At 46.1% G+C, this 23,662-nt stretch overlaps 1 protein-coding gene across 2 annotated transcripts in view; it reads right to left on the bottom strand.

The window, feature by feature from the left end:
• SLCO2A1 (solute carrier organic anion transporter family member 2A1) overlaps positions 1–23,662 on the bottom strand; it is an 89,565-nt gene that overhangs the window by 36,642 nt on the left and 29,261 nt on the right. For both annotated transcript variants that reach the window (XM_054983297.1, XM_054983296.1), the window contains exons 2-3: positions 13,159–13,296; positions 3,317–3,479 (exon numbers count right to left, since the gene is read on the bottom strand). In XM_054983297.1, the coding sequence (XP_054839272.1) occupies positions 3,317–3,479; positions 13,159–13,275 (280 nt within the window). In that variant the 5' untranslated portion in view covers positions 13,276–13,296. The remainder of the gene's footprint in view (positions 1–3,316; positions 3,480–13,158; positions 13,297–23,662) is intronic.

The raw sequence follows: 23,662 nt of genomic DNA on the forward strand, positions 1-23,662 counted from the left end.
ACAAAGATGCATCAGTGTATTTGGAACCTAGTCTTTTATGGGTGGGTCGAAGGGGAGGACATCAAAAGCCAGCTGAATGATTGTGGAAAGGTTCCTAAGGACACTGCTGCGTTGTCCTGGGCTCTCATGTGCTTTCACATTATGCATCAGCTTTGATGATGAACAAGTTGTTCATGGACAAAGCAGTGAAGTTCATCCCAATCTATGAATCAAAGGACTTGTGTTTCCTCTTAGAGTGAACTAAATAATATTTAATATTGTTGGGAATTCACATCCAATACAAAAATTAAGACAAATGTGACCTCCTTTGCCATGCACGTCAATGCTCCTCTTTCTTGTACCTTGTTATTTATTCATTTTCTCAATTGCTAGCATTCCCGTCAACTTACAGCACTTAATGAGTGTCTCTGTGGCCATGCGGTAGGGTTTAATAAAATTTAACGTGGCAGAAGCAAAAATACTAACTAGGTAATTTAGGGGCTTCGGTTGATATAATATAGCCTTCCACACACAAGAGTACACCACCAAAAACATTCACGTACATGTTAATTAAGAAACCATTACTACATGAGATTGGAATGTATTTCTAGAAAACAGGGGCTTTCCTAACCATCTTAGATTTTTTTTGTTCTAAATTCAATTACACCGGGGGGGGGCTACATTAAAGATGTATTTCATGCCAAAATATGTTTCTGTTAAGTGAAAATGGCTTGGGATAAATGAGATTAAAAAATACAACTAAATCAACTTTGTCCTAACAACCTGCCTCAGGGTTGTTTCAACTTTATAAAGAAATGCTAAGCAAATTTGGGGACAACATTCTGGGAAAAAAACCGAAATACTTTGGAATTACTTGCCAAGCGGCACATAGCTGGCATCAAATACGTGTTTAACTAAGGCCTGGTCCAGACATGCAGCTGAGTGAGGGGGAAGAAATGGAGTGGACCACTTCAAACTTCAGGGGAAGGAGTATATTGTTAAAAATCCCCCTATATTAAAAATTTCCTGAAAATAGAAAAACAGCACTGCATCAGATTAGGCTACATTTCCCTGATGTCCTAAAGTTTATACACTGAGGAATACTGGGAATGCAGCTCTTCCCACCTACAGTCTGCGGCCTCAGAATTCACCCACCTCATTCTGCTGTTTGTTTGGCCAGACCTAAATCTGTTCCAAGATGAAAACCAGTCTGGACATATGAAAACAAAAAGCTTAAAGCGGACTCTGAGAACAAGACACAAAATTAATAAGAATAGTTGAAAACTGATACAAATAAACGCCAATTTATAGACAGAAGGCATTTTTTTTTACAAATAACTTCAAAGCACTACCTCCAGAGAACTTCTATTCTTATACATTAACAAAAGATGAACTCCAAAATCACTTTGAACTTTTCTAAACATTTATCACAGAGCTCACTTGCAAGTCTTGTAGCAAAAGTATCTGTTAGGAAGATATCTAAGTCTCAAAACTCAGAAAATTCATCCTGCCTAGACGACACATTGGTTAGAGCCAATGATCCACCTGCAGAAGGACTCTGGCCCTTTTCCTTCCTCTCAGCAGTCGTCTCCAACCCCGGGGAAGCTGATTCCCCAGGGGTTGCAGGACTAGTGTACAGTAATAGCTATGCATGTTGGTGGGCTGCCAGTTTTTCAGTCCTCTTCCATCTGCACGACTTCACTGACAGTAGAGGCAGGAGCAGTAATTTCACCCACTGTCTTCCTTCACTGCACTCCATCTACTTACATGGCTGTTACTCCATCCGGATTCTGCAACTCCTGAAATCAACTTTTGCAGGGTGAGAAATGGTTGCGGGGGGAGAGAAAGTGGGGAAGACCAGTGGCAATCCATGCCTGTTATTGACAGATTGCTGGACCCATCCAGAGATACAAGCCTTCTCTGTGCCTTTACTGTTAAAACATGCACACTGCTTAGGTAGCCAGCATGCAGTCATCTAATGTCACTAATTATCTTCCTTTAAACTTCCTTTTACTTTACGGGTCCTTCTGTTAGCATTAGCATAGATATTATCATTTGGACATTTCTCTTACACATCCTTTGATAAGCAGCTTATTACAGGAAACAATGTATGCAGCTGATGGGGATGGCTTTGGATCACTTCCCATGAAAGAACATGTATTAAAATCCACAGCAAAGCTCTATGAACTGGATACTAAACTATGGCTGAATTTTGTTCACAACATCACAACACATCACAAAACATATAGACTTCCCCATTCCAACGTAACATTTTCCGCATGTTTTCTCTTCTCAAGTATAATTCCAATGTGGTTGCATGCAGAAACACAAGGACTGCAAATTTCACCAATTGCCAATTATACCAAAAATCTTTCTGTGCAGTCTTAGCGTAGGATAAGCTGCAGTGTCGGGTTCAGAGGTGGTGTTCCAGTGACTTCCACTGCCTCTATTTCCTTCCGTTCTGAGGGCAAGTGGGAACAATGCTTTCCAGTTTACTTTTTGCATGTAAGTGCCTAGATGCATGACAGATTAATGGGATAGCAGAACTAAGAGTTATTATACAATCATTTTCTATGATTAGAAGGTACTGAAGGAAGCCATATGGACCTGCCAACCATCCTGGAGAAGTTTTCCCTTTTCACACATCTCTTCTTTGAGAAAAACATTGACAACACACATTTGGCACCACCTCAAGTAATGTCAGCTGCTGCCATGAGAAACAGCACATCCTCCAACCAGGCAAGGGGGTTACTTGTGAGCACAGGAGACCCTGGCACCCTGCTTGATAGGAAAGGAAAGGGGCAAATGTTTGGAGGCAAAGCTGATTACATAAAGATTTGTACATCTGTCCTTTTTACGTGAGTGAACTTCAGAAGCAGGGGAAAGCATGTTTCACAACAGGGTTACATTTACCTATCCATCGCAAACAGTCCTTGCACATTTTTCGTGTGTCGTCTGTTGACACTGACACTTTGAACAAAGCAAATTCAATACAGAAGAGCATCCACTGACACCAGACATGAACCAAAACATGCACTGCCTCAGGTGCCTCTGGCACTGATCCAGCTTGGCACACCCACAACAGGCAAGCCATTGCACAGAGAATGTAGCATGCCTCGGGGGATCTTGGAAGAAAGAACGGCTGAAAGCCAAGAAGTTACACATGCAATTACGTTTTTCAAGCTTATTTACCAAGGAGACATCATACCTACCTTACAGGATACCGTGAAATCAAATCTAAGAAGTTTACACAGCTTTAGGACAGACCTCCAAGTACAGGAGGGGACGTAACTTTCTGCACAAGGGCTGCAGCAGAGATCTTTGACAAAATACGTACCAATGTATGTCCCAGTGTACTTATATGGGGGCGAGAGGAAATGTGGAAGGGTCAGAAGGAAGGCTCCTATTGCCATCAGTAGGCCTCCAAGACCTATTATCCTAGGACGGTGAACTCGATTCCCAAAGTAGCTGACAAAGATGATGAGGACGATGTTGCCAATCTGTAAATATCAGAGAACACAGCTGAGAAAACAATCCTGCAACAGGAAAAAGTGCAGCGACTACATGAGACAAAGTGCATTTGCAGCTCTATTTTCACTTCCTGGTTTAGTTCATTTTCATCTTCATACGTATACTATGCTTGGGTATATTTTTTTAAGTAGGAAGATTTATGATAGGCTTAAGACTTTATTTATTTATTTATTTAACATCATTTATACCTACTTCTCTCCCCAATGGGGTCTCAAGGAGTGCCTGGCACAGGTGGGCATCTGGTAAGGAAGCTGAGAAAATGGGCACAAATGCCTCTGTCCTCAGCCAATTACATCATTTCTGGTGCAACCAGAGGAGATGACATTGCTTCTGGTCATAACAGAAGTTACATCAAATGGTGCCATTAATATGTGCCCAAAAAGAGCTTCAAAGTTAAGTGCCTGCTACTCTCCTTCCCCCATCTTCCCAGCCAATTGCCAGGGGACCTGGCAACCTTACTGAGAGTGTGTGATTGGCCCAAGGTCTCCCCACAAGCTTCCATAGCAGAGTGGGGATTCAAACCTGGTTCTCCCAGATCGTTGTCTGACACTCTAACCACTACACCATGCTGGATCTCAATTTCTAGGGTTGCTCGGTCTCCCGAGCCCCTCCCCCTAGTGGGGGGTTGGATGCCCAGCACCTACCTTCACCTTTCCCCTCGCATGCATGAACAGAGTGCGTGTGCGCTCTTAGCCCGTGTGATGACATCACTTCCAGGAAGTGAAGTCATCGCTCAGGTAATGTATTGCCCTGGGAGAGCTCCTGCACTCTGTAGGGGGCTGATTCTAGCCCAATTCAGGCTGCTGCGGAGTGTGGGAGCACTCCCATGCTCCGCAGCAGCCTGGTTCAGCCCAAATCCAGCCTGATTTGGCCTGAATCTAGCCCAATTTAGGCTGCTGCGGTGTGCAGGAGCACACCGCTCCACCTGGGAATGTGCCACACCACCCAGGAGCGCACCCCAGAAGGTGCAGTCCCCGCCCCTGCTGGCCAGGTAAGTAAGGGCAGGGGTGGAGGATGGGAGCAGGAGATCCCCCACCCCTACTGGGGGACTGGCAACCCTATCAGTTTCCCAAAAAGGAAGTTGCTGTTGGCCCACAAATTTGAGATTAATACTTGTACAGATGCAAAACTTCTAACTCCTCCCTTGTTGAATCAGGTCAATTTCTGCACAGGTTATCTGCCCCAAGTTCAATGCTTTTGGGAAAATGGCTTATTTCCTCTGCTTCACTACAGCATCACAGTGTGTTTGTGCAACTGCTGAGATTTCCCTAGGTTTTCTCTGGTCTTTCTAAAACCTGTTTTGCTCCAAAGTTTTGGGGAAGATCACAGTAAAGCCTTGATGGCTGCTGCGGGGGCAGAAATGTTTGGATTTGCCAGCCTACATGGCAGCCATTTCCAAGACCCTGTCCCAGCAGCCATATCCCACTCCCTGCCACCAGGGGGCTTTCTATTTTTTAAAATAAGCAGCACTAGAATATTGTTATACAGAAATTCCAATATAACAATATATGTAGCAAGTTCTCTGAAGTCCCAGCTTCGCTTTTTAAAGTAAGTCTCTAGCCATTTTCCTTGCAGAGATATAAGGGGAAAGTCATGTTTTCACAAGAGAAAGGCTAGAGACTTACTTTTTTAATAAATGAAAGCTGGGAATTCAGAGAACCTGTCACATCTAAAGTTAAAATAGTACATCAATATAATTGTATTCTAGTGCTATTTTTTTTAAATTGCAAGAGCCCTGGTATCCCAAAAGAGGATCAGTCACTTTTAGAGGATTGGGGCAAGGAAACTGCAGGGAAACCTGTCATGTGGAAAGCCTATTGCTGCTGCAATTTACCTGGAGCTGAACCAGCAACAGGAAAACCACAAAATTCTGTCCCTGCGCGTAAGCCAGGTCAGACTGGTAAGGTTTGGGACAGCCACAGCAGTGACAACAGCAAAGTACAGATTTCCCTCACTCGTGTTGGAAAACAGACTGTCCTTCAATGAAACAGCATTGGCTTGGCCCTACATAGGATCCCAAACCTTTGCTTTATCCTCTTATTCTATATAATGAGGGACCTTCAGCATACAGCAATGTAAATAATTAGGATGATGCAAACAACATGAACAGCTTGCAGGGCACTATGTGCAAAGGGAGAGGGAATGCAAATATAGGTCTGCCTTCTGTGCTAAACCAATAACACCTCAGCATCCATCTCCACCCAAAAGTAGTTGAGTTGTTGAAGAAAATGAAGTCACGGCACATACAGAAGAACAGGAGCAGGCAGGAAGAAAGGAGGAAAGATTCGTAGGATGCTAACGGAGGACAGAAGACTGCAAAAACTAAGGGCTGGTCTATTCATGCATGTGCTTCTCCTAATCACTCAGCATTTGCTGATTTGCAGCTAGATCATCCAACAAATCCACTGGAAAGTACTGCATTTGAGATGATCTGGAAGCTCTATCAGTGATCTTTTCGTGCCTGATCTGATATTTCATCCGTGAAGGCTCAACTTACACATTCAAGTCACTGCCTGATGTTGCCACAATTGAGAGATAAACATGCGTGTGTTGACCCTCCCCTAAGAGTTCTTTTAAGGCTCACTGTATGTGAGCAAGCACTAGATTTAAGAGCTTCTGATTCATGCATCATAGCTGAGGAGCACTAAACCTACAGACCACAGTCAGCAAAACAATGACAAAACCAAAAATCTGGCGTAATAAGATTGGATACCTCCCCTACCCCGACCACCTTAGGTAAAGAAAAAGTATTTTTATTTCTTCTTTTTAGCAAAATGCACTGAAGAATTAGTTAAAATCAATACACACTAAGGAGCAGGGAGGTGATAAGGGCATTAGATACAGCTGACAACAGCTGGAAGATTATCACGGTGTTATTCATTTCATGTATACCCCATCTTTCTCTCCAATGGGGTCTCAAAGTGGCTTACATAATTCTCCTCTCCTCGATTTTATCCCCACAACTCCTCTGAGAGATAGCTTAGGCTGAGAGTGAATGACTGGCCCCAAATGACCCAGTGAGCTTCTATGTCACACTGGGGATTCGAACCTGGTTCTCCCACATCCTAATGCACCACTCTAACCACTCCACCATGCTGGCTCAAAGACTCCCACCACCACCGATGATGTAAGAAAAGTTGAAAGATGAAAGATGCAGAAGAAGTTCCCATTCTACAGAGCAGGAGCCCGAAAGACCTAGTGCGGTACAGAGGCCTGGGGAGACACACATTCAAATCCCTGTTTGCTATGAAAATGTAGTGGGTGACCACAAGGCCACAAGGCCTCCTCTCTCAGCCTCCCCTACTTCCCCCAACTGCTGTGAGGGGAAAATAGAGTAGGGAGAAAACCAGGCAAACCACCCTGGGTCTTTGGAAGAAGGGCATGATAAAACAGCACTAAACAAATCAGTAACTTTTTCATGCCAGTGGCATGCAATCATTTCCTTGTGTGTAGAATGGTACTCCAGCAACCCTTCGGGAATGGCAGGCTTTACTTTCAACACAGGAACTTTGCCCCACCAGAAAAAGCCCAACAGAACAGGAACTTTGCAAACTTGCCCATTTCTCAGAAGAGGCATCAGCTGTAGCACAAATGCAAGCAAGAGGCAGGGGAAAGCCTTGCGGGATTAGGGCCTTCACCCCATACTTATAAGTCACTTGGTTTTATTCAAGTTCTTATCCACATTTCTCAAACATGTAAGGATGGGGGGGAAGCATCATTCTAGGTGCCCCGGTCACCATGGAAGCCCATGGATCGGGTTGCCAGTGCCTTGTCCTTTGAAGAGAGGCTTAATGGGATGTTATTCACCTCCATGCCACAGAAAGTTTCAACGGCTTATTTCCTCATAGGAAGCCTCCATTAAAAGGATAGGGTTTTTTTCCTCCAGGCCTGTTGGTAGCCCTACCCACAGAGCTTGGCAAGTGGTATATTTTTATGTTTGGGTGTGTGTGAGAATGGAGACCAGCAGTTCTGCAAACATACATATCCAAAGCGTTTTTTGCTTAAATGTAATTTAATTCCTATTATTCATTGACAGAGTCAATCTTACCAACATGTTTACTGTCTATAACAATATACTGCCATTATGGAGAAATGAAATATTAAATTTGGCCTAACTGATTGCTTTGCTATCAGGCCTAGAATGGTTAGGGCTGTTTTCAGAGGCCACCTCCGTAAACAAACAATGGCTCCGAATAACTACTGATTGCTAAGTAATTCAGCATTCTTTGCTAAATAAACTTTGGGGTGCTGCAGGCCACATTCACAGGTTTATTAGAACAGAACAGTCTTTAATGGTCAGCATTCTGCAAGAATATGGATATGCAATTTGAATCATGCTTCTCCTGGTGTCATTTAAAAACTGGGATGTGCAGCTGGAAGCATGTGGATCTAGGGGGGTTTGTACAAGTTAATTCTCTTCTTTGTTGTCTCAAAACATCCACATATTGCATGGGATGCCACGGTTAGGCGTGATGTGTGGGTTTCATAAAAGCTACAATTACACTGGCTGGATCCAGATTTTGAGGCGAATTCAACATTCTGAGCAATGCTAATTGTGCCCAAATTTCCTTTCTTATGTATGTAACATGGGCTCCTCTCCCTGGTTTTATGGCTTTTGGAACTGCCCTAACAAATAAATGAGAAAACTTTATAATCCCAGAAAGAGTCAGGCAGGGGAGCCTATATAAAAGTATGAAAAATGCCCTGAAGTATAAACAAAGGACTCTGAGACCATAGCAAAGACAGCTGCTTGTGGGCTGGAATGGCTATTACCACAGCAAAATGCCCAGAAAGGGTCACCACAAAGCATGCAGAGCAAGGGGTTGCCCAAGTGCAAGCAAACATCTTTTTTGTATAAAAAGTACTTCGGAAGTTCCTGTGTCCTCTGTTGTGAATGGAAGGACATGTTTTAGGTTTTTGCTGGTTCATTTCAGGGCATGAGAAGGTATTTTTAAGTACAGTTTTGACACATTCATATTTTCTAGTCTAGAACACAAAGTCTAGAACCAGTGCTAGACAATACAAAAGTCGTGTCCTCATGGAAAGAAGATGTGAATGTTGACTTATTAAAAGCCTGTTTTCACGGCTCTCCCAAACATGGGGACCATCAATGACAGCAAGCTGCTCATACTATGAAACCATATGAAAGGCCATCTGCAGGAACATGTTACTTGCACAAACTGACACACTGCTTGCGCTAATAGCACTGCACCTGAACAAAAGCAGCAGCTTCTACAAGTGCAGGCATCAGGAAAAATGAATCTCTGATCAGTCTTGCAAATAAAGATTCAGAGGGCATTGTAATTTACAGCTCAACTGAAGTGGGGAGATAAATGCTGCCGATCCCAATGTGGGCACACAGGGCCAAGCTAGAAGTGACGAATTACACTTGAATAGCAAGTGAACAGACTCATGTGTATTCCTCCCTGTTCACTTGCACTCTCACTGGAGTTGAGTGCAAGTGAACAGGGAGGAACACGGAGGAATACATGTGAGTCTGTTCACTTGCCATTCAATTTGTCACTTCTAGCTTGGCCCTGAGATAATGTGGTGGTAGATAGGAGGAAAACTGAGCCAACCAACCCATATGAAACTGCAGTTTGCTTTCCTTTACTAGGATTGTGTAGGGGTAAGAGTATTCAGACTATGACTGAAGAAACCCAGACTGAAATCTTACTGGGTGACCTTCGGCTAGTCATATTTTCTCAGCATAATCTACCTCATAGGGCTCTCATGAGGATAAACCAGAGGAAGGCAGACTCATACACGCTGCCTCAAGTTCTTTGCAGGAATGGTAGGATAAAAAGGCCACAGACTGACAGAGCTGCCTGCTAGAGAAAAATAGTAAAGAGTCCAGTAGCACCTTTAAGACTAAGCAACTTTATTGTAGCATAAGCTTTCGAGAACTACAGCTCTCCTCGTCAGACGCATCTGACAAAGAGAGCTGTAGTTCTCGAAAGCTTACGCTACAATAAAGTTGCTTAGTCTTAAAGGTGCTACTAGACTCATTACTATTTTGCAACTACAGACTAACATGGCTACCTCCTCTGGATGCTAGAGAAAAGCTGTTATTCTCCCAAATAGTTAAGTGTATGGCTGGGTGTGTGCGTGCGAATTTTGCAGTGCTACAGTTCCCTCCACACAAGGCTTATCAGAAAAAGATGCTTTAAAAACTAGGAGCAAGTGCTTAACATATGGGTTTTATGATGATGTGTGAATTAGACACAGACCGAGAACTTTTGCTTATTATCTTCATTACCGTAAACAGACTACTGGAGATCTTGCAAAACCAGCAGCCTCAATCCAATCTGCTTCTTGTGCCAATGTGAGGCCTGTGAGAGTGAACCACAAAACACCCTAGTTCTGGAGCTGACCTTCATAGGCCAGGCTAGAGAAGCTCATACAGTGAATACTAGATGGGTTAATACCAGCCATGATTAATCTCTGCAGAAATCTTACTAGGATGAACTAGGGAGTGGGGCACTCCTGTCTTCCAAGGCAAAAAAGGCTCAAATTTTACCTACTGTACTTCTCTTCCAGGAATGCCTGTTTGATGAACTGGAAGAAACAGTCTCATACATATTTGCCACAATATGCAGAGAAGAAGCAATCTTTGTACTTTTTTTGCCCTCCAGACCACTTCCTGCTGCCCCTTCCTACTCAGAGGAGTAGCCACAAGTGTGTGCAAATTGCATAGTCCCAGGAGGAGCAATCTGGAACTCTTGAGCAAGTAAGCAATTTGTTTGGCCCAGGAAGTATAATAATGGGGATGGTAAGGTCAAAGTCAAATTTATTATATGGTCAGGTATAATATGGTACGGTTTACTTTCTGGATTTTGTCAACACCCATGATTCCCTTTTACTCGTGGACTAAATGAAGGGTGCTGTAATTGATAGCACCTTCTGCTGTGTGTTTTTCCTCCCAAGTATCTGGAAGTGATCGGTGCTGCAGCCAGGATATTGGACTAGAACCATAGGCTCCTATTTCTCTAGAACAGCCCTGGAAGAACATGGCAGACAGATGGTCATTGTACTAATACAGTTAAACTGCTCTGATGTTCTCAGTTAATGTGAGGGTTTGGCAAACCCTTTTCCTTGTAGAGCTATGCGAGACAACAGTGCTCACCCCTGATGTCTAACTGCTGGTTCTAGTCTCCTTTTTGTTTGTGCCAGGACCTGAGGCACATGTTTACTTCAACCCCCCATAAGCTTTATATTTCTGCCAAAGTATGGCACATGTGCTAAAGACATGCTGAAAGTACAGCCTGAGCACATGCAGCAGGGACCTCGCTAAGTCAATGCTTCTCTTCTGTGTTTCCCCTAGAACTGGGTGGCACCTCTTGCCAGGCTCCAGATGCTATGTCTAATAATCAAAACTGTTGCTGGTTTTGAATCATGATGTCTTAAACCAAAAGCTGTTCAAGCAAATCAAAGATTGCAGCCCCAACCAGCGCAAAACAATAACACATGGGTGTGGGTGGGAGGAGAATCTAGTATCAAGAATCTCCCAGGTGGGTAGGTATGCTTAACTGCCCCACTACATTTACAGCAATGGTAGTAGATAGACAGAACCCAGAATCTAGACTGGTTTATGTCTTACTGACCCCCACCTGATTTGGGGGCTGCAGGAAGCCATGTGTACTTTGCGGCTGACAACTGAGTAAGAAAGAAGCCTACCTTCAGTTGCAGGCCTAGCTTTCAGAGGACCCTCTGTGAACTCTGCAGCACAAGTCTGCTTTTGCACTCTGACCTCTACAAGGTCCGAAGCTACTCATCCCCTTGTGTCGTTTTCAAAGGGAGCACCATGAGCTTGGATCTACTGGAGGAAGTGAAGAAGGGATGCAGAGTGGCTGGGAGCAACTGATGGAGGTGATCATTCCCCACTCTATACCAGAAGAACTGCCCAGGGTATTTGAGCCCCTCCAAACAGGTCTTAAGCTACAGAACTTGTTGATGAAGGAAGAGGCAGGGGGGTTGAACCCTTTTAGAAGAAATGGACTGCAATGAACTCAGCCTTAGAGCCAAGCTACAAGTGACGAATGACACTTGCCTGGCAAGTGAACAGACTCACGTGTATTCCTCCCTGTTCACTTGCCATTCACTTGCACTCCACTTGATCAAGTGGAGAGCAAGTGAATGGCAAGTGAACATAGAGGAATACACATGAGTCTGTTCACTTGCCAGGCAAGTGTCATTCGTCACTTGTAGCTTGGCTTTTAGGAAACAAAATAGTTGAGCCAACTGGAGGGTCTTCTGCACTCCACATGGAGTTCTGGGATGCAAAGCAAGACTACAATCTAGCAGCAAAATTGTTGCCATTGGCTGGGTTCCCACTGAGAGAGATGACTACATCCCTGAGGAGGAAGGATTTCTCATGGGAAACACTGGCATTAATTACAAGGGTACAGCTAAAGGCGCTACTATAAGAAAGCCTATCAGGCTATGTAAAGCTCCAGTCTGAAGACTTGGAGGAGACAGGAGATGCTGTAATGGTCTGACTCACATCTCCGAAACAAATTGGGGGTTGCACTTTCTTGCAATTAAGCATTAATGCGTAACACAGCATTACACACTAGATGCGGCAACACTTCTGAAGGCGTGGCAGAAAATGCCTATCTATTAAATCTATGGGTGTCACAGGACTCCTTTGCAAGGAGGCACAGAAATGTAGGTCAGGCCCGCCTCTTTTTCAGTGAAACAGTCAGAAAGCGGAAGGCCATCAGATCCCAAAAGCACTTTGCCCTGCCCTTTTCCTTGGAAGGCTCTTTTATCATTCAATGGGAGGGAGACTTTTGTTACAGGAAGAAGTGCTACTGCAAAATATTATTTGTGCTGCCTTCCTTAAAAACTCTTCTTCTCCTCCCTCTCTCTCTCCCCTCCCCCCCTCACAAATTGCTAGTACCCACCAACAGTCTCTTGTTGTACAAGCAACAATATAAATAATACTGCAGTATTTCTGAGCCCACAGATAAGACACCAGCACAACAAGGTAGAACAACTTGTACAGATGAATTGGTGGGCCTCTCCTAATGTTGGCAGTAACAGGAAAACAAGGAACAGAAGCAGACACTTTGAATGGCCATTTCACAGTTACTCGGGACCCAACCAGATGTTCTATTAAGCACTCACCTGCTCCCACACAGGGCTTACTTGTGTTGCAATGTCACAATGGTCCACTTCCAACTGCAATAGCCAATGCCATGGGGCAGAGAAACATGGAACATCATGACATGAAATAAGTTCTACTAGATGTGGCAGGGCAAAGTGAGCTAAATGTGAAATTGCTGTTTTGGCAGAAGCCACACAGTTACATAATATATAGCCTGGCTAACAGTTATTCTCTTGAGCATGCTGCCAAAGCAATCTGGATTCATGGTGTCATTGTTCTGCTGTACACAAACATCCCTCCAGTAATGGAAGGCAAGACATCCTAACAGACATCCTCCTCCTGCTATACCACAACACTAGTGTGTTCTTTTTGATTCCCCAGCAGCCCCCCCCCTCTATGTTTTAGCCCTCACCCACTAGTACTGCATCGACAATCACTGCTTAACCATGGATACCTGGCAGATTCAAGGAAAGACATAATGAGCTTGGAAGAGAAGTGTCTCCAGTCTCCTTCTCATGGACTATGGACTATATAGTTACCTCATGCAGACTGGAGAGGAAGCCGGAAGAGAAACTGGAAAGCCCAAAGCGTTTCTCAATGGTCGTCAGGCTGCTCTTGAAATATGAACTGTAGAGGAGCTGAGACAGCTGTAACATGCCATGGCAAAACACAAATACCTGTGAGCAAAATCACAAAGAATTAGGTGCATGATCAACTGAAGCCCCAGAAATCACCAATACACAGCCACAACACCCTCATGCTGGCAATAGCAAGGTGTGGTACAGTTACCAGTATTTTTGTATTATTATTATTTAATTTATTTGTGTGAATAAAGCTAATTTTAAAAATGAAGATCATTTCAGGTGGGTAGTGGGTAGCAGGTGTTTTATTAGAAAGCTGTGTTAATTGATTGTGATTTTATCTTGTATAAAATCTTCTGTTGTGACCCGCCCTGAGCCTGCTTGCGGGGAGGGTGGGATATAAATATAAATATAACAACAACAACAACAGCTGAGCTAATCTGTAGCACTGGAACAATAATTAAATCCAGTAGCACCTTAAAGAACAACAAAATTTTCCAGGTATACACATTCGGAAGCCAAACCTCACTTCATAAAAAAAAAAAAGATTATTGACCTGAACATCAGAAAACCAAGACGTTTCTTCTAAGAATCCTTTCATGAATTTATGGAAGTGCAGAATTCACACCGATGGCCACCTTTTAAACTTTACCCACTGAATTGCAATGGCTAAACTCTTACCGCAATTGAATTGCAAGGTTTCTATAGATCTAGGCCGATTCCAGACGGGCACAAATAAAGCGAGTGCTTTCGCTTTTCCAGCGACCTCACTCATTAAAACACGTAATGTCCCGTCCCTGCTTACCTCCAGTTCATGGCGCTGTGTTGCGCTCCAGAAGCAGATGGTGTGAACACCGTATTGCGGGTTTGCACACTTCTGGACGCTTCGTCACCATGGAGAGGCCTTCCCCTTTCCCTCCTTCCTTTGACGGCTGGCCGCAACAATATTCCCTTAGTTTTTTTTTTTAAAACCGGGCACCATTTGCGCAGTTGCACGTTTGCGCACATCGAACTGCGCAAATGCGCACAAATGCACAAAAGTTGACGCTGCATATTCGCATACCTGCACATTTGCGCATTTGCGCAAAACACGTAATTTTTTTTTTAAAAAAAACAAATGCAAACCAATGAAGGCCACCGATGTCAACTGTGACGGGGAGGAAACAACCAATCCCGGGTACCTCAGTTGGCCGTGCGAACATCCGGAAGTGGGATGGCACGGCACGCTGCGAGACAAAGCGGATGGAGACGAAACTGAACGTGTGGCCGGTAAGCGATTATTTCCGCAGAAAACCCGCAATTTCTGGCCATCTGGAATCGGCCCTAGTAATATGGCTATTAAGATGAGATTTCAAGCCAATCCAGGAATGATTAGCAAAAAAAAGAGAGAGTAAAGAGTGGTCTTAACGAAGTAGGTATAGCAGCAATGACCACGTACTAGCCTTGCTAACAGTCACAATGTATTTATTAATACAATACATAAACTCAATACACAATAATTATTGAATGGTTTTTGTGAAGAAGTATCTATGAATAAGATTAATGAACTTTTACTCTCTGTGTGCTCTTTGACAAAGATTATATGAATCGGGTCACATGAGGATCTAGATAACCAGTCGGAGGACCAGACCTTTGTTTCTGGATTCCACACAGCAAGTATATACAACAAGGATTGAAGTTGTTTTATTGGACATTCTCACTCACTAATTGGACTTTTGCTATCCAGGACCTGTGGAATAGAAATATGCTGGGTTGTTACTATGCACTTGCACTTTAATAGTTATATGTGCAATGAATTTATGTAGCGATTGGTAGCACCAGCACTTTATTATCTTGAGGTACCTGTATTTTAGCAATTGTATGAATGGTTTTCCACATGTGAAGTGTAGAATTAATTGTATTGTTAATTGTATTGATAATTGTTCATTGTACATGCATTTTACTGTGTATTGAGTTTATGTATTGTATTAGTAAATACATTGTGACTGTTAGCAGGGCTAGTACGTGGTCACTGCTGCTAATCCAGGAATGATGGCATTCAGAAAAAGTTCCAAACACTGTGACAAGCAATATAAAGAGGATGGGAAAAGTTTTTTGACTTTGTCATTTGAATATGACTGATTTCCAAGTTTACACACACAAACGAAGCAGTGCACAGACTGTAGAAGGCCTTACCTTCTGACAAAAAATAAGGGTCTCTCTATTAATTATTACTAGTTCACCTAATTGACACAAGGATCTTGTTTTCACCATCAGTTTTTAATAAACACCTGTTCAAACAAGCACGGATAGAAATTTGACACAGCATGGGCTGATGACAAAGGAACTTGCTCAATAGGAGTGTGGTATCTTCCTATAATGAATGTTATACCTTTATAATATGAAAACTAGCAACAATGCCTGTTGAGTGACAAAATACAATAGGCTCTAGAAAAGTGATTCAGCAGGCCCCCTCCTGCCAATGTGCCTGTGCGAAGATTAATTCATACTCTGCTCTTCTTCCCCTCAGCACCCTTCAGCTCTGGCCTGAGGGTCTCTGCAAAGCACCCGCTTGCTGCTGCAAAGGGGCCCAGTGAATAGACGGCCTGAGCACTCCTCCTGGCAGCAAGCAGGTACTGAGGGGAGGCACAGGGAGGAGTGCTTAGGCCGTCTATTTTGCAGGCCTCCTCCCAGCCGCAGGCGGGTGCGTCGCAGTGGCCTGGAGGCCAAAGCCGTTAGCAACACGCCTTCATGAGAATCGTCAGTAACGCGCCTGCGTGAGGATAAAAAATGAGTCATCACTAATATGGCTTGCCTTTTATATAGTAGGATTATAGTATGTTGGCCATCCTTTGAAAGAAAGAAAAACATTGAGACCTAACTCTTTCTTATACAGAGAACACACACACAAGACTGAATCCCACCCTCATATTAATGGCCTGATTAAGCCATATTTGGATTATTAGATCTATTTCTGTTCTATTTATACAGTAAATAGGAACATAAGATCTTTGAATCAGGACAACATTCGACTTTCTTGATGTAGAAGAGGAGATCTCCTCCAGGAACATGCTATTTATTTGATTTGTATCCTGCTTTTTGACCACAAGGTCCTGAAAGCTTTTTACAATATTTTAAAAATGCAAATATTAACTTCTCCTCCCCCACAATTCCAAGTATACTAACCCCTGCTACTCTGTCACTAATGTTTTTCCTTTCAAGATTCTGAAACTGCAGCAGCTGGGGGAGGGTGTGTGTGTGTTTGTGTGTTCTCTAGCCCTTTTCTCCCATGACTAGAAATCTTGATTATCCTGGAAGCCAAGAAGGTGTCATTTCTTTGCCTCAGATCTCATTCCGTCGGTTGCTTTGGAATCTTCACAGCTACCAAATGGTGAAAGAAAGATGCGATATAAGCCTAACTAACACCAGCAAATAAATCTTGGGCTATTAGCTTTACATGCAGCCCATTCTCTAACGAACGCTGCCAGTCTGCTATCCTCCAGCTATAGCAGCTTATGGGTCTCTCTGCAGAAAGCGCCACCTTCACTCCTCTCTGAAGATGCTGACCAGAACACTGCCAATGGACTTATTTCTCTCCATCAGCAAAATAAGCTGAAGATGAGCATTCATGACGCTAATGTGCCTTAAAAGCTGAGGTTGGGCAGTTTGAGCTCCTAACTTAATGGCCAAACTTACAACTTTTCCTTACACAGTCCAGAAATCTTCTGCAAAGAAAACCAACTGTGGACCATGGTGTTTGTGAGGGGAGGAATGGAATCTTCTTTATTAATTAAAAGCGGACTGCCAGTGCTTAGGGAGAAGAAAACGTCCCTCTGGAGAACGGTATGTGCATTATTAGCTAAAGCCCACATATTAAACACAGTTTGTGTAGCTGCTTCAATGATGATGCTAGATATCATGATCAGGTGATAGGGTAGATGTGCGCTAGTTATCAGTTACTTTTCTATTGTAGGACAGAGATAGTATAAGCTACATTTGCAACTGTTTAAATGTAATAGAAATAGTTCATTATTAAGTATGGGTACATAGTTCAGTACAAGGGATGCTTTCCAAATCAAGATCCCCTTTTTGGTACCAGCAAGTGCTAGGAAACCCTTTTTATCCCCTACAGTTTCGTTTATGTAATGATGATATAGGTAATCCTCATGTGCCCTTTTGACCTCTCAAATATCCCAAACTCTACTTCCCGCTGACAGAAACACAGACACCAAGCTGGGGGGACCCGACAGATAACCCCGACACGATGGATCTTGCGCAGTTCAGAAAGTGGCAGGAGAAGCTTCTAAGGGATGTGGTCACGCAGGAGACCCAGATTTCCTCATGAAGGACCTCTGCTGAGCCTGGGAACCTACTCAGGCTGCCCAAGCTGTTGCAGTGGCTACAGGCTATGGACCGGTCCTGAAGGCCCCACCATTTTCCTTGACTCGGCTGAGGCCAGACGAAGATATCAAGGCATACCTCGAGACCTTCGAGCGGACAGCAGATATGGCACAGTGGAATAAACCGCAATGGCCATATATCGTGGGGCCCCTACCCCATGGGAGAGACCCAAGCAGCACTATGCATCCTACCCAAGACCAAACAGTGGATTACGACGTCTTCCAGGCCACCATCTTGGACTAATATGAGATAACGGAAGAGACGTTCCTCCAGTGTTTCAGAGCTCATAATTGGTGCCGAGGCAACTAACCATGCCTGGTAGCAGCGGAACTAAAAGAACTGGCCACCTGCTGGCTTAACCCAAAGACCCCCAGGGAGTTTACTAAAGCTGACAAAGTAGAATCAGAGCAGGTGCTCCAAATAGTCCCAATGGAGGTCTGGGCCTGGGTCCTATGCAGTAAACCGACAACTGTCAAGGAGCTGGTGACGCTCTTCAAGAATTTTCTTGAGGCCCACGCTGCTAACTGCTCACTTGAGGCAGCCACAGCCAGTCCTTCAAGGTCCCACTGGACCCGAGGGCCCACACTGGGTGATGGAGAAACCCAAGGCAGGCCAGCTGCCAAATGTATTTATTTATTTATTTATTTATTTCAAATGTCTATTCCACCCTCCCCGCGAGCGGGATCAGGGTGGATAACAACATATTAAAGTACAATTAAAAATTCACCTACATTAAAACATCATTAAAACAGCAGTGTATTTCTATTAATACACATTTAAAACAGGATGGTGGACAGCCCTCATAGGGAGGATTAAGATTTTATACACCCCTTTTTTTCAGGCTGGTGGAGGCCCAGCCTCAGGCATAGGCCTGGCAGAACAACTCTGTCTTGCAGGTCCAGCAGAAGGATAGTAGGTCCTGCCGGGCCCTGATCTCAGCAGACAGAGCGTTCCACCAAGTGGGAGCCAGGACCAAAAAGGCCCTGGTTCTGGTCGAGGCTAGGTGGGCCTCCTTGGGGCCAAGGGCCACCAACAGCTGTTTGTCCCCTGATCAGAGTGTCCTCCGGGGAATATATGGGGGGAGACGGTCCTGTAGATACGCTGGACCAAGTCCACACAGGGCCTTATAGGTCAATATCAGAACCTTGAATCTGATTCGGTACTCCACTGGCAACCAATGCAGCTCATGTAAAATTGGTGTTATATGTGCCTTATTTGGCACTCTTGTAATAACACACACCGCTGCATTTTGTACCAACTGTAATCTCCGGGTCAGGTTCAAGGGCAGCCCTGAGTAGAGCAAGTTACAGTAATCTAGCCTAGAGATGACCGTTGCCTGGATCACTGTAGTTAAGTTACGGGTTGACAAGTAAGGGACAAGTTGCCTGGTCTGCCACAGATGGAAAAAAGAGGACCTGACAACCGCTGTGACCTGTGCCTCCATTTTCAGGGAGGCATCCAGGATCACCCCTAGGCTCTTAACCCTTGGAACTGGCATTAACGGTGCCCCTTTGAGAGCCGGGAGCCACAGTCCTGAACCTAATCCCCCGTGGCTCAAGTACAGGACCTCCCGTCTTCGTCGGGTTCAGTTATAACCGACTCTGCCTCAACCAACCAGTCATGGCTGCAAAAGCATGTTCCAGGACATCTGGGGCTGAGTTGGGCCATCATCACATACAACTGGGTGTCATCTGCATACTGATGACACCCAAGTCCGAAACTTTGCACCAACTGGGCAAGGGGGTGCATATAGATTGGGGAGAGTATTGCTCCCTGTGGGACCCCGCACACCAAAGGGTGGCGAGATGACAATTTCTCCCCCAGCGCCACCCTCTGTCCCCGACCATGGGGAAAAGAGACAAGCCACTGCAAGACAGTCCCTCGTATCCCCACATCAGCAAGGCGGTGAGTCAGAAAATCATAACGGACTGTATCGAACACTGTCGACAGATCCAATAATATCAGCAGCGCCAAGCCGCCTTGATCCAGATGTCTATGAAGATCGTCTGTGAGGGCGACCAGCAACGTCTTCATCCCATGTCCCAGGCGGACCCAGACTGGAAGGGGTCTAGGGCTGAGACATCCTTCAGGAAGCCCTGCAGCTGTTCCACCACCACCTGCTCAACCACCTTTCCCAGAAAGGGGAGGTTCGAAACCGGGCGGTAATTAACCAGGTTGGTGGTGTCCAGCGATGGTTTCTTTAAAAGAGGCCTCACCACAGCTTCCTTTAATGGCCCAAGAAAAACCCTGGAGCCTAAGGATAGGTTAACAATGGCCTCCAGCGAGGACCAGAGCCCCTCAGCACTGGCCTTTACCAGCCACAATGGGCATGGGTCCAAGGGACATGTGGTGGACCTAACTGATCGCAGGGTCCTGTCAATCTCCTCCCCAGGGAGTGGGCTGAAATGATCAAATATTGGCCCCAAAGATGGCCAAGATAGCTCATTCACGGAATCAATTGTGGCTGGCAAGTTGCAGCGGAGAGACAAAATTTTATCAGCAAAAAAGCTCCCAAAAGCCTCACAGCTAATATTCGAATTCAAAATTTGACGGCCTCCCTCTGGCAAGGAGACCAATGACCGAACCACATTAAACAATTTTGCCAGGCGTGAGCTAGCTGACGTGATGGAGGCTGCATAAAACTCTTTCTTCACAGCCTTCACTGCCACCTCATAGGCTTTCATAAACATCCTATAAGATGATCTTGCCTCTTCGTCCTGAGATCATCGCCACACTTGCTCAAGCCATTTTAGCTCCCGCTTCTTTCATCAGAGCTCCTTCTGTATACCAGGGAGCCCATCTTGCATGGGGGCAAAGAGGGCGACAGGGAGCAATTTCATTAATGGCTTTGGAGAGCCAGCACTGCCAGTCCTCCACCAGCTCATCTAACGAACTGCCATATAGCATTGGATCCCGCAAAGCATTCTGGAACCCAATCGGATTGTAAGCCTCCACAGGCAAGCATAAATCAGCAAGTTGCCCTTGCGAGGGGGGGGGTGGTATCCCCAGCCGAGCCTTCAGGACTGAGTGGTCTGACCATGGCACCAGTTCTACCACTTCCAGATCCACATTCAACCCCATCCCAAAGATCAAATCTAGCGTGTGGCCTGCTTGATGTGTAGGGGTCGATACAAATTGGGAGAGTCCCAGTGCTGCCATGGAAGACACCAGGTCCACAGCATGCACAGAGGAGGCATCATCGACATGGATGTTGAAGTCCCCCAGCACCATCAGTCTGGAGTACTCCAAGGCCCAGCCTGCTACCACCCTGCAGGTGCGACAGGGTATCTGCTGGTGCGCTAGGCAGTCGGTACACCAGACAGATAGCCAAACTCTCCTCGGCACCCCACACCAGGCCTACGCGTTCAATGCCAGAGATCTCAAGGGTGGGGAGCAGCCTGAAGGAGAAAGATTCTTGGGCGAGGATTGCCACCCCTCCCCTGACCTCCTATTTGGGACTGGTGGAGGACCGAATATCCGGGGGGGGGGGCGGGTAAGTTCTCCCAGGGCAACTGTTTCACCCTCCCTCGCCCAGGTTTCGGTCACGCATACCAGATCCACATCAGTCACCGCAAAGAGATCTTGCAACGTTGCGGTCTTATTGTTTATGGACCTGGCATTGTACAACATCAGTGTCAAAGGAAGGTTCTTTTTCCTACCTCCATGACCAGCATTTCTCAGGATGGGATGCAGGTTAGAAGGGCACTGAGCTATGCCATATCTCTGTGCCCTTCTCTACTTAGGCCCAGGGCTGCCTCCAGAGGCTGAACCTTGGCCCCTACATTCCTCTGGATCCCGCCAACCCGACCTCCATACCCAACAGCCCCCTCAACACTGACGCAAGGAAGGGAGCCTATCAGAGGTGCCGAGGAGAGTTTCCGGGGAACACCCCCAGATAGAGAACCCTTCTTCACCTGTGGACAGATGAGCCACATCCAACGAGATTGTCCCATGATGGAGCATGACACTGGTTGGGAAGTTGCTCTACTTATGGCCTCTGGCCTGGGGAGGGCCCCGGTCCTCCTTGTCCCTGTGGGGCCACGCAACTAGCGTCTCCGTGCCCTCCTTGATTCTGGCAGTACCATCCTCATGGTCCCAGCACACCTCCTTCGACCGGATTTGACCATATGTCGGTGGCCCCAGGTCTTGTGCGTCTACCGTCAAACCCAAAGGTGGCCCATCGTCCAGGTGACCCTAGAGTACCTCAGGGCTCCTCCTGCCTTAGAGATAGCTAGGATTCCCAAACTACCATACCCGGTGTTGCTGGGGCGAGATGCCCTGGAGTTGCCGAGACTCCTCCAAGAAGCCCTAGAAGCAACCACTGTCTGATGGGGGGAGGAAGAAGGCCCCTCTACTGGTCTGAGCCACAACCATGGAGAAGGCTCTGACCGGGAGGCCACTGCATCATGGCCTGGGGAACCTGCGTTCCTCACTGCCCAAGAGGAGGATGAATCTCTGCAGCCTATCTGGGAATCCATGGTGATGAGTGAGGGGTGAGTGTGCGATAACTGCCAGGCAGCGTGGGGACCACGAATCGAAAAGGGGGGTTGTGCGTCTGCATGGCCAGGGCCCCGAACAGGAAGGGCAAGATTCGCCAACTGTTGATCCTGACCCCCCCTACTGAGTGGCGGTCTTACACTTTGTCCATGAGCATGCCTGGGTGGGGCACCGACCAGACTCTGACCAAGATCCTGGAGCAGTTCTTCTGGCCCTCAGTCAATGCTGACATGAAGACCCACTGTCAATCGTGCCCTACATGCCCAAAGGTCACTGCATGGCGCCCCCTCAGGGCCCCTCACCCCACTACCCATGGTCAGCACACTGTTCCACAGGATTGCCATGGACTTTGTAGGACCACTGTCATGCCCCCCGCCCCCCCAAGGATTCCGGTATGCCTTAGTAGAGGTAGACTACCCCACCTGCTTTCCAGAGGTCATCCCCCTGCATACCATACAGACCCTGGGGATAATCAAGGCCCTCTTATAGTTGTTTGTGATGGTGGGGCTTTCGACTGAGACACTGACTGACTGAGGGACTCCCCCTTTAGAGCAACTTTGATGTGCCGTCTCTGTTGCAACCTAGGGATTCGGCAAATGTTCACATTAGCCTACCACCCACAGAAAGTTGGCTTGATCAAACATGAAGGAGGCCCTGAAGAAGTTGGCACATGATTGGCCTAGTCAGTGGGATCTGTACATCAACCCCCTGTTGTTCACACTATGGGAGATGCTCCAAGCTTCGATGGGGTTCAGGCCTTTCAAGTTACTCTATGGTTGCCAGCCATGGGGGTTACTCTCCTTATTAGAGAAACGCTGGGCCCCTGGGACTGAAGACCCAGTACTACTGGCCGGCAACTTCATGTGACAGTTGAAAGTACAACTGGAATGGTCATGTGAGGAAGCAGCCCAACACCTGACACGCGCCCAGCACCAACAGTAAGCTACCTATGACAAAGGGACCCAGGACTACTCCTTCAGCCATGCGGAAAATGTCCTGGTGCACCGGGCCACCTTTCCGTGGGAAAGGGATGACCCCTGGAAGGGTACCTTCAAGGTGACCTGTGTGCTAGGGCCTGAGACGTACCAAGTCTAATGTGGACCCAACAACGAGGTTGCAAAACCCTCCAAGTAAACTTGTTAAAGAAGTGGTACGACAGGGTGTGCCAGCTGGCTGAGGACCCCCTGGAACTGCCAACTAGTGAGATGCCCCGGTGTCTGAGGAACCACGGGTCAACCCGCAGCTGTCCCCGACTCAACGCACCCAGCAGCAGGCCATATGGGAACGGGTACCCAGAGGGTTTTCATGGTGACCAGGAGGAACGAATTTGATTTAATATGCCATTCCCACCGAGCCCAGACAAACCACTGGGGCCACCAGGAGACCTATACCCGGAAGCAGTGGGAGGCAGTGGAACAAGAGATGGAGAAAATGCTCTGATTAAGCATCATCCAAGTTTCTTGGCGTGCTTGGAGGAGCCCCATCATCCTTGTCCCAAAGCCTGATGGGTCAACTCACTTCTGTATTGACTATTGGGAGCTGCACCAGGTGGCTAGATTCGAGGCATACCCTATGCCTTGAGCAG

Source organism: Eublepharis macularius, chromosome 6, assembly GCF_028583425.1.
Source record: "Eublepharis macularius isolate TG4126 chromosome 6, MPM_Emac_v1.0, whole genome shotgun sequence".
Classification (NCBI taxonomy): Eukaryota; Metazoa; Chordata; class Lepidosauria; order Squamata; family Eublepharidae; genus Eublepharis; species Eublepharis macularius.